At 40.8% G+C, this 12,437-nt stretch overlaps 1 protein-coding gene across 5 annotated transcripts in view; it reads right to left on the bottom strand.

Moving 5' to 3' along the window:
- The window catches only part of LOC132893783 (phosphatidate phosphatase LPIN2-like), a 64,061-nt gene that overhangs the window by 16,595 nt on the left and 35,029 nt on the right, over positions 1-12,437 (bottom strand). For all 5 annotated transcript variants that reach the window (XM_060932933.1, XM_060932939.1, XM_060932921.1 and 2 more), the window contains 3 exons: positions 5,597-5,690; positions 4,272-4,341; positions 4,083-4,166 (listed from right to left, as the gene is read on the bottom strand). In XM_060932933.1, the coding sequence (XP_060788916.1) occupies positions 4,083-4,166; positions 4,272-4,341; positions 5,597-5,690 (248 nt within the window). The remainder of the gene's footprint in view (positions 1-4,082; positions 4,167-4,271; positions 4,342-5,596; positions 5,691-12,437) is intronic.

Here is a 12,437-nt window from a genome sequence, read left to right on the forward strand (position 1 = left end):
AAGCTGGTAGAAACCGTATGTAATGAATGAAATCGAAATGTAAGCTGATCTCTTACAATACACCACAGCACTTGCGAATCCGCATGGGACTGAACTGAAATTCACCGCTGCCTGTCTATATTTGAAACGAGCTGTCAATCCGGCCGCTTTCACCAATCACCAGTCTCCTCGCGGAAACTGCCATGTCCCTCCCATGTGAGGCTGGGAGTCCGTAGGCGGGCATTTTCGCAGTATTTGTCCAATAACCGTCTTGCATTTTGAGATTGAAAAGCGCAGAGCTCCCAAATGCCATTGAAGTCCACCGAGGCTGGGAGTCCGTGAGACTCCGTGGGCGGGCGTTTTCGCAGTATTTGTCCAATAATCGTCTTGCATTTTGAGATTGAAAAGCGCAGAGCTCCCAAATGCCATTGAAGTCCGCTGAGGCTGCTCTGCATCGCGCTGTCACGAGGGGGAAAAACTCACGCACACATTAAAGTTATAAGGGAATGATTTCGCACTGTAGTTGGGTTGAGCACATATATTTCTACGATTCTGGATCTGAAATAGCAATGTTATAAGGTCGGCTATAACATAAGCCTAGCGCAATTCATTCTACACGATGTTCGTCATTTTTAGAGGAGGCTGAGCCTCCCTCGTTGTCTTAGAGCAATCGCCCATGTTGTACAGCATATATCTTTAATGAAAAAAACACTAGAATTTGGTGCACAAGTTTTAATTTTCTTTGGGTTTTCTGAAATCAACACAAGGTCAAAATTATACATACAAGGTCAAACATTTAAATACAGCACGTCTAATATTTGGGTAAAATGTCTCTTCGCAATATTCACCTTGACCAAACATTTTTGTTTACCATGAACAAGCTTCTGGCAGAATTCTGGTTGGATATTTCATGACTCTTCATAGTAGAATTCATAGAATTCAATTAAATTTTTTTTTTTTTTGGTATGGACTCGACTTACAAACACGGTCCATATATTTTCAATAGGGTTGAACTCAGGACTTGTTTTAAGCTTAATGTTAGCCTGCTTTATCCTCCACAACCAGCTCTGATGTGTGTTTGGGTTCATTGTCCTGTTGCAAGTCCCAAGTCATGTTCAAGTTTCTGATGGTTTATGCTGAAGAATTCTGAGGTCGTCCTCCTTCATCATTCCATCCACTTTGTGCAATGGGTTCCATTGGCAGCAAAACAGCCCCAGAGCATGATGATCCTACCACCACCACCAGCTGGTACAGAGTCCCTCTGTACATGGTGGTCATTCTGGCCAAACAACTCTGTCTCATCTAACCATACATCTATCCTCCAGAAGGCTTTTTTCTTTGTCCATGTGGCCAGCTTCAAACTTTAGTTAAGCTTGAAGCACGGGCGCAGATAGAGGGGGGGACGGGGGGGATTCGTCCCACCCAGATTTAAATTCACCTCGTTCGGTCCCCCCCACTTATAGGGAGGAAAAAACGTCTATGCTGTCTTTCTTTGCATAAGGCAAACCTCACGGAAAAATCAAACTAATTACCATTCGGTTTATTGCTGTGCACAGCAGTACATTTTTTTTTTTTTTGATTGATTGATTTCGCAATAGAAACATATACATAACATGTGAACATATAATATAAATATAAATATTGCGGAGGATAACACAAAAAGTAAAAATACTTATTTCCATTGTGGTCCTCGAAATACATACATAGTTGCAACTGCGCAGACTGCATAGGTTGCGAGCTCGAGCTTGGTTGCTATGGTTACCGACAACAAGTTTGACAGGCATATCGGGGACAGCGCCTCCTAGTTCAGGACCCCAACACGGCATGATGAAGGGTGCCAAAAGGCAGAAAACGATTGCATCGTTTTTAAAAAAAAACAACGACTGTAAGTAAACTGTGCCTTACTTTATCATATCACCTTGCAATTTTTTGATAGTCTGTTCAAAGTAATGTCGTAGTGAAAGTAAAATCGTACGGAGTAGAGATGCCTTTCTGGTAGCCGCCTTCTTTCGGTGGCAGCCTGTAGATACAGTGCTCAGAAGGCAGTTTTAATGTTTAATCTGGCGTTCCCTGCCATAATTTCAGCGAGCATATTGTTTCATAAGGAAACTTTGCGAAGAGTTGTTGACTGACTGCCGCTCACGCAACACACAGGCAGAGTTAGAAAGTCAGGATGCACTGGTTTACACTTTACACACACACGCGTAGCCCAGCCTCTCGCTATGTTTAACAGGCAGAGTTAGAAAGTCAGGATGCACTGGTTTACACTTTACACACACACGCGTAGCCCAGCCTCTCGCTATGTTTAACAGGCAGAGTTAGAAAGTCAGGATGCACTGGTTTACACTTTACACACACACACGTAGCCCAGCCTCTCGCTATGTTTAACAGGCAGAGTTAGAAAGTCAGGATGCACTGGTTTACACTTTACACACACACACGTAGCCCAGCCTCTCGCTATGGTTAACAGGCATAGTTAGAAAGTCAGGATGCACTGGTTTACACTTTACACACACACACGTAGCCCAGCCTCTCGCTATGATTAACAGTTGGAACTTAGCGGTTTTAAAACTAGTTTTGCAATTTCTGTGCGTGATGATAATGTGTAAACTTTGGATTTCCATAGGCTATGTTAAAATGTTATCATTGTCCTGGCCTGCAGGTAGTTCCTGGTGATGGCAGTGAGGGAGGTGAAATAACATGTATACACACTACCGTTCAAAAGTTTGGGGTCACCCAGACAATTTTGTGTTTTCCATGAAAAGTCACACTTTTATTTCCCACCATAAGTTGTAAAATGAATAGAAAATCTAGTCAAGACATTTTTCTGTCCATTTTGAGCATTTAATCGACCCCACAAATGTGATGCTCCAGAAACTCAATCTGCTCAAAGGAAGGTCAGTTTTATAGCTTCTCTAAAGAGCTCAACTGTTTTCAGCTGTGCTAACATGATTGTACAAGGGTTTTCTAATCCTCCATTAGCCTTCTGAGGCAATGAGCAAACACATTGTACCATTAGAACACTGGAGTGAGAGTTGCTGGAAATGGGCCTCTATACACCTATGGAGATATTGCACCAAAAACCACACATTTGCAGCTAGAATAGTCATTTACCACATTAGCAATGTATAGAGTGGATTTCTGATTAGTTTAAAGTGATCTTCACTGAAAAGAACAGTGCTTTTCTTTCAAAAATAAGGACATTTCAAAGTGACCCCAAACTTTTGAACGGTAGTGTACACACACACACACACACACACACACACACATATATATACACAAAATGGAATCATTTGCTGACAGCTCAGTCCCCCCCAGTTCAAAAATCCTATCTGCGCCCCTGGCTTGAAGGTGTCAATTTTGGAGCAGGGGGTTATTTCTTGGATAGCAGCCTCTTAGTCCATGGTGATCTGAATTGTAGACAGTGATCCATCAGCTTCCAGTTCATGGCAGGGCTGTACCATGGTGTTCCCAGGTTGTTCCTGACCATCCAAACCAATTTCCTTTCAGCTGAGGGTGACAGTTTGGGTTTTCTTGAAGCAAACTGGCTTGGCAAAGTGACTGCACCTCACAGTAACGTGGATATAATTGTTTGAATTGATCTTGGAATTTGCAGTTGTTTAGAAATGGCTCCAAGAGATATTCCAGAGTTGTGTATATCTGCGATCCTCTTTCTCAGATCTGCACTGAGCTCCTTGGACTTTCCCATTTTACTGTGTGTTGGTCAATCCAATGAGTACTGTAAACAAACCCTTTTTATAAAGGCACAAAGAAGCTACCAGCTGTAGTCAATCATGATCATGAACAGGAAGTTAAGAGACCTCGGCTGTTTCAGCACCTCTGAATTAATAATCTAAGTGAGTGTTTGTAAATTTTTGACCCTGTGTTGATTTCAGAAAACCCAAAGAAAATTAAAACTTGTGCATCAAATTCTAGTGTTTTTTTTATTAAAGATATATGCTGTATACAATCATTCTGCCACAGAAAAAGAACAGTTCAGAGAAATTACTGAAAGCCCAAATATTCCCATGACATTCATATCCAAGATGACATTCATGTCACTGTATGTACACTTCTGACCCCAACTGTAAATACATAAATACCTGCTGTACACTGTTCTTCCTCCAGAACCACCAGCGGTTCGTCTTCTTTGGCATTTTCTGTTTCACCCAGGTGTCCTCAGCTGCCTGCATCATACACAAACACAACAATCACGTGTGAAATGTCATGGTAAACTCCTATTTAGTTTCTGGGTTCTAAAATCTTTTACATAATGAGCGCTGAAAATAAACCTTGGGCAGAGTTTTCTGAAAGGCCTGCATACAGAGAATGAGTGGAGCAGCCAGAGTCCAGTTGTAGTATCTGAGGGAATAACTATAAAGGTTTAGTGAAGGAGGCCACAGGTAAAATTACAATCTTATATTCAGTGGTGCTTGAAAGTTTGTGAACCCTTTAGAATGTTCTAGATTTCTGCATAAATATGACCTAAAACATCATCAGATTTTCACACAAGTCCTAAAAGTAGATAAAGAGAACCCAGTTAAACAAATGAGACAAAAATATTATACTTGCTCATTTATTTATTGAGGAAAATGATCCAATATTACATATCTGTGAGTGGCAAAAGTATGTGAACCTCTAGGATTAGCAGTTAATTTGAAGGTGAAATTAGAGTCAGGTGTTTGTCATCCCATTGATTGAAATCAGGTGTGAGTGGGCACCCTGTTTTATTTAAAGAACAGGGATCAAAGTCTGATCTTCACAACATATGTTTGTGGAAGTGTATCGTGGCACGAACAAAGGAGATTTCTGAGGACCTCAGAAAAAGCGTTGTTGATGCTCATCAGGCTGGAAAACATGGTGGTGGCAGTATCATGGTTTGGGCCTGTTTTGCTGCATCAGGGCCAGGACGGCTTGCCATCATTGATGGAACAATGAATTCTGAATTATACCAGTGAATTCTCAAGGAAAATGTCAGGACGTCTGTCCATGAACTGAATCTCAAGAGAAGGTGGGTCATGCAGCAAGATAACGACCCTAAGCACACAAGTCGTTCTACCAAAGAATGGTTAAAGAAGAATAAAATTAATGTTTTGGAATGGCCAAGTCAAAGTCCTGACCTTAATCCAATCGAAATGTTGTGGAAGAACCTGAAGCGAGCAGTTCATGTGAGGAAACCCACCAACATCCCAGAGTTGAAGCTGTTCTGTATGGAGGAATGGGCTCAAATTCCTCCAAGCTGGTGTGCAGGACTGATCAACAGTTACCGCAAACGTTTAGTTGCAGTTATTACTGCATGAGGGGGTCACACCAGATACTGAAAGCAAAGGTTCACATACTTTTGCCACTCACAGTTATGTAATATTGGGTCATTTTCCTCAATAAATAAATGACCAAGTATAATATTTTTGTCTCATTTGTTTAATTGGGTTCTTTTTATCTACTTTTAGGACTTGTGTGAAAATCTGATGTTGTTTTAGGTCATATTTATGCAGAAATCTAGAAAATTCTAAAGGGTTCACAAACTTTCAAGCACCACTGTGTGTGTGTGTGTGTGTGTGTGTGTGTGTGTGTGTGCACGCATAATGAGAAACTATAAATATCGGTGTTAACTGACCTGTTGTCAATTCTTACAACCAAATTTGGGTTGTTGATGATGTCTGGGTTGTCAACAAACTGCTGATAGGTGACGATATGTTCCAAGAACTTCTCTGTAATATAATAAAATAGTTTTAGTACTGTCTGCAAAAATGTAACAGGACTGCAACAAACATGGCATAACACAATATTAGAGTGGGATCATACAACCCGGCGGTGTAGTGGTTAGCGCTGTCGCCTCACAGCAAGAAGGTCCTGGGTTCGAGCCCCGGGGCCGGCGAGGGCCTTTCTGTGCGGAGTTTGCATGTTCTCCCCGTGTCCGCGTGGGTTTCCTCCGGGTGCTCCGGTTTCCCCCACAGTCCAAAGACATGCAGGTTAGGTTAACTGGTGACTCTAAATTGACCGTAGGTGTGAATGTGAGTGTGAATGGTTGTCTGTGTCTATGTGTCAGCCCTGTGATGACCTGGCGACTTGTCCAGGGTGTACCCCGCCTTTCGCCCGTAGTCAGCTGGGATAGGCTCCAGCTTGCCTGCGACCCTGTAGAAGGATAAAGCAGCTAGAGATAATGAGATGAGATGAGATCATACAACCCCAAATCAGAAAGTTGGGATGATATGGAAAATGCAGATAAAAACTAGAGACTGTGACTAAAATCACAGTAATTTGCGCTAGCTGACCTTTGTCAGTTGGTGGTCAAAGAAAAGTTGTGGCCTGCTGCCCTGAACAAAATAAAAAATAATTTAAAAAATCATGAAAATTGAGTTATAATTGATTGAAAAAAAAAATCCTGTTTTTCATAGATCATTCCAGATCAGTGATCCAGATCACCACCAAAAGTCATAGCAATGTAATTCAGCCCAGAGGTATTCTTCATGTGAAATTTGGTGATGATTGGTTGAAAACTGTGGGTGAAAGTGTTCTAAAAAACATTAGGAGGATAATAATAATAAAAGAAGAAGAAAGATCCTGAGTGAGAGTAACGATGTGCGATCATGCTGTTAGTGCAAATTAAAAGGAAAGTAGTGATTTCTGAATTTACTTTGACTTGCATTTCATTGCAGACAGTACGAACCCAAGATATGTCATGTTTTGTCTGGTCAATGTCATTTTGTTTGTTAATATACATTCATTCCCGTGTTTCAGGCCTGCAACACACTCCCAAAAAAAGTTGAGACATGGGTGATTTAGGGCTAGCAATGAGGTAAAAAATTAAATAATGATGTGATTTGAAACAGGTGATGGCAACAGGTGACTGTAATCATGATTTGGTACAAAATTGGTATCCAGGAAAGGCCTGGTCTTTGAGAAGCAAAGATGGGACAAGGATATCCAGTTTGTCAACAAATGCACAAGAAAATTATTGTAATGTTTAAAACCATGAATAATTTGTATAATATCATTCAACAATTCGAGGAATCTGGGTACATAAAGGGCAAGGACACAAGCCTAAGCTGAACACTCATGATCTTCGATCCCTCAGACGGCATCAAGAACTGTCATTCATCTATAGCTGATATAACCACATGGGCTCAGGATTAGTTTGGCAAACCTTTGTCAAGCACTACAATACAGAGTTACATCCACAAATGCCAGTTAAAACTTTACTGTGCAAAAAGGAAGCCTTATGTTAACTGTGTCCAGAAGCGCCATCAACTTCTCTGGGCTTGAAGACATCTGGGCTGGACCATCACACAGTGGAAATGTATACTGTGGTCAAATAAATCAGTATTCGTCTTTTTTGTATGAAATGGATGCCATGTGCTCTGGACGGAAGATTAAAATAACCATCCAGACTATTATCAGCAAAAGTCCAAAATCCAGGGTCTGTCATCGTATGGGGTTGTGTCAGTGCCCTTGGCAAAAGTAACTTGCACTTCTGTGATGGCAGCATTAATGCATAAAAGTACATTTGAGGATTTGGAGCAACACATGTTACCTTCAAGACGACATCTTTTCCAGGGGCGCCCATGCATATTTGAACGAAACAATGCAAAACCACATTCTGCACACATTACAAAGGCACAGCTGTGGAAGAAGAGGGTGCCTGTCCCCTGTGCCCCATAGAGAATGTATGGGAATTTTGAAACAAAAAAAAATGATAACGACGACCCCATACTGCTACATACCTGAAGACCTGTTTGCAGGAAAAACGGGGGAAAAATAACACCTGAAACACTTGATCACTTGGTGTCTTCAGTGCTAAACATCTTTTAAGCATTTTTAGAAGGAATGGCAACATTGCAAAGTGATAAATGCTTTACCATCCCAACGTTTTTGAAATGTGTTGCAAGAATCAAACTTGAATGTATTTATTTTGAAATAAAAAAACAAAACAATAAAATTCATGAAGGAAAACATGAAATAATCTGCTGTTTTGCTGTAGTTTTGAGTGCAATACAGGTCAAAGATTATTTACAAATCATTGATTTCAGTTTTAATTTCAATTTCAACACAGTGCCTCAACTGTTTTTTTTGTTTTTTTTGTTTTTTTATCTGGAGTTGTATTATACAATTATTATAATGTTACATAAGTGCACCCTTTGTGCAGCTGATTGAAATAGTACAATAAGGCACTAATTTACATGAATGCAGCTAATGTTTTAAGAATAGATAAAACATGGAATAGTTATTCTAACTTGCCCTTCCTTAATGGTGTGGTGGCATTATCAAATTTTGACATGTTCTACGATATGTCATTCTGAAAACTACATGCTTTCCTGATTTGAAATACAGTATGTTATAGCATTTTTAAGCCTGGCTGTCCCCAAAAGTACATTTTTTTTGTGTGTGTGTGTGTGTGTGTGTACAGAGACAGAGAGAGAATTGCATTTAAATATTCAGTTCTAGGGCAGCACGGTGGTGTAGTGGTTAGCACTGTCGCCTCACAGCAAGAAGGTTCTGGGTTCAAGCCCAGTGGCCAATGGGGGCCTTTCTGCATGGAATTTGCATGTTCTCCCCGTGTCTGTGTGGGTTTCCTCCGGGTGCTCTGGTTTCCCCCACAGTCCAGAGACATGCAGGTTAGGTTAATTGGTGGCTCTAAATTAACTGTAGGTGTGAATGTGAGTGTGAATGGTTGTTTGTCTCTGTGTGTCAGCCCTGCGATGATCTGGCAACTTGTCCATGGTGTACCCTGCTTCTCGCCCATAGTCAGCTGGGATAAGCTCCAGCTTGCCTGCGACCCTGCGCAGGATAAGCGGTTACGGATAATGGATGGATGGATATTCAATTCTAACTCCAGTGAAAGATACCCCAATTACCTCTACATTTAAAACCTATGATGCTGATGATATATTTTGTTATTACTATCCAACAACTACAACCCCATTTTGAGAAAAGTTAGGATATTTTCCTGAATGCAATAAAAAAAAAATCTGTGATTTGTTAATGCATGTGAAACTTTATTTAGCTGACAAAAGTACAAAGAAAAGATTTTCAGTAGTTTTACTGACTAACTTAATTGTATTTTGTAAATATAAACAAAGTTAGAAGTTGATGCCTGCAGCACACTCAAAAAAAAGTTGGAACAGAGGCAAAATAAGACTGAAAGGTTTATGGGATATTAAAGTAACACCATTTTGGAAGATTCCACAATAAGCAGGTTAATTGGTAACATGATTGAGTATAAAAGGAGCAGCACCAAAGACTCAGTCTTTGCCAGCAAGGATGGCTCACAGATTTTCGTTTTGATTGCATTTTGGAATATTTTCCAACTTTTCTGGAAATGGGGTTAGTAGATCAAAGCATGACAATCATTGAATGAGAAATGCACATGGAGCTGGCAAGGTTTTAGACAGTGTTTTTGCCATCGTGTTTGTGAAGCTGGCTCCTTACCCAGCATGATCTTTGCAGACAAACAGCTAAGGTAGGGTTTATACAGTTATTGGCAGAGTAAACCCTCTCAACCTGATGACCTTTTTTGGTCATTTTTGGCTGTTTTCTAGAATTTAGCCACATCAATATCCAATGAGTTTTCACCTAAATACAACACACTAGGTACATTTAGTCAAAGACATTTTTAAAAGGTTTCTCCTTTTACAGTGGGGCAAAAAAGTGTTTAGTCAGCCACCAATTGTGCAAGTTCTCCCACTTAAAAAGATGAGAGAGGCCTGTAATTTTCATCATAGATACACTTCAACTATGAGAGACAGAATGGGGGGAAAGAATCCAGGAAATCACATTGTAGGATTTTTGATGAATTAATTGGTAAATTCCTCAGTAAAATAAGTATTTGGTCACCTACAAACAAGCAAGATTTCTGGCTCTCACAGACCTGTAACAACTTCTTTAAGAGGCTCCTCTGTCCTCCACTCGTTACCTGTATTAATGGCACCTGTTTGAACTCGTTATCAGTATAAAAGACACCTGTCCACAACCTCAAGCAGTCACACTCCAAACTCCACTATGGCCAAGACCAAAGAGCTATCAAAGGACACCAGAAACAAAATTGTAGACTTGCACCAGGCTGGGAAGACTGAATCTGCAATAGGTAAGCAGCTTGGTGTGAAGAAATCAACTGTGGGAGCAATTATTAGAAAATGGAAGACATACAAGACCACTGATAATCTCCCTCGATCTGGGGCTCCACACAAGATCTTACCCCGTGGGGTCAAAATGATCACAAGAACGGTGAGCAAAAATCCCAGAACCACACGGGGGGACCTAGTGAATGACCTGCAGAGAGCTGGGACCAAAGTAACAAAGGCTACCATCAGTAACACACTACGCCGCCGGGGACTCAAGTCCTGCAGTGCCAGACGTGTCCAGACCCATCTGAAGTTTGCTAGAGAGCATTTGGATGATCCAGAAGAGGACTGGGAGAATGTCATATGGTCACATGAAACCAAAATAGAACTTTTTAGTAAAAACTCAACTTGTCGTGTTTGGAGGAGAAAGAATGCTGAGTTGCATCCAAAGAACACCATACCTACTGTGAAGCATGGGGGTGGAAACATCATGCTTTGGGGCTGTTTTTCTGCAAAGGGACCAGGACGACTGATCCGTGTAAAGGAAAGAATGAATGGGGCCATGTATCGTGAGATTTTGAGTGAAAACCTCCTTCCATCAGCAAGGGCATTGAAGATGAAACGTGGCTGGGTCTTTCAGCATGACAATGATCCCAAACACACCGCCCAGGCAACGAAGGAGTGGCTTCGTAAGAAGCATTTCAAGGTCCTGGAGTGGCCTAGCCAGTCTCCAGGTCTCAACTCCATAGAAAATCTTTGGAAGGAGTTGAAAGTCCGTGTTGCCCAGCGACAGCCCCAAAACATCACTGCTCTAGAGGAGATCTGCATGGAGGAATGGGCCAAAATACCAGCAACAGTGTGTGAAAACCTTGTGAAGACTTACAGAAAATGTTTGACCTCTGTCATTGCCAACAAAGGGTATATAACAAAGTATTGAGATGAACTTTTGTTATTGACCAAATACTTATTTTCCACCATAATTTGCAAATAAATTCTTTAAAAATCAGACAATGTGATTTTCTGGATTTTTTTTTTTTTTTTCATTTTGTCTCTCATAGTTGAGGTATACCTATGATGATTAATTTACAGGTCTTTCTCATCTTTTTAAGTGGGAGAACTTGCACAATTGGTGACTGACTAAATACTTTTTTGCCCCACTGTATGCAAGATTTGTTCAGATTTTCTTTGCAGTTAAGTTAAACTGTGGTAACATTTTAATCAGTGTACAACCCCGATTCCAAAAAAGTTGGGACAAAGTACAAATTGTAAATAAAAACGGAATGCAATGATGTGGAAGTTTCAAAATTTCCATATTTTATTCAGAATAGAACATAGATGATATATCAAATGTTTAAACTGAGAAAATGTATCATTTAAAGAGAAAAATTAGGTGATTTTAAATTTCATGACAACACATCTCAAAAAAGTTGGGACAAGGCCATGTTTACCACTGTGAGACATCCCCTTTTCTCTTTACAACAGTCTGTAAACGTCTGGGGACTGAGGAGACAAGTTGCTCAAGTTTAGGGATAGGAATGTTAACCCATTCTTGTCTAATGTAGGATTCTACTTGCTCAACTGTCTTAGGTCTTTTTTTGTCGTATCTTCCGTTTTATGATGCGTCAAATGTTTTCTATGGGTGAAAGATCTGGACTGCAGGCTGGCCAGTTCAGTACCCGGACCCTTCTTCTATGCAGCCATGATGCTGTAATTGATGCAGTATGTGGTTTGGCATTGTCATGTTGGAAAATGCAAGGTCTTCCCTGAAAGAGACGTCATCTGGATGGGAGCATATGTTGCTCTAGAACCTGGATCTACCTTTCAGCATTGATGGTGTCTTTCCAGATGTGTAAGCTGCCCATGCCACACGCACTAATGCAACCCCATACCATCAGAGATGCAGGCTTCTGAACTGAGTGCTGATAACAACTTAGGTTGTCCTTCTCCTCTTTAGTCCGAATGACACGGTGTCCCTGTTTTCCATAAAGAACTTCAAATTTTGATTTGTCTGACCACAGAACAGTTTTCCACTTTGCCCCAGTCCATTTTAAATGAGCCTTGGCCCAGAGAAGACGTCTGCGCTTCTGGATCATTTTTAGATACGGCTGCTTCTTTGAACTATAGAGTTTTAGCTGGCAACGGCGGATGGCACGGTGAATTGTGTTCACAGATGATGTTCTCTGGAAATATTCCTGAGCCCATTTTGTGATTTCCAATACAGAAGCATGCCTGTATGTGATGCAGTGCCGTCTAAGGGCCCGAAGATCACAGGCACCCAGTATGGTTTTCTGGCCTTGACCCTTACGCACAGAGATTCTTCCAGATTCTCTGAATCTTTTGATGATATTATGCACTGTAGATGATGATATGTTCAAACTCTTTGCAATTTTACACTGT

Source organism: Neoarius graeffei, chromosome 1, assembly GCF_027579695.1.
Source record: "Neoarius graeffei isolate fNeoGra1 chromosome 1, fNeoGra1.pri, whole genome shotgun sequence".
In the NCBI taxonomy this organism is placed as follows: domain Eukaryota; kingdom Metazoa; phylum Chordata; class Actinopteri; order Siluriformes; family Ariidae; genus Neoarius; species Neoarius graeffei.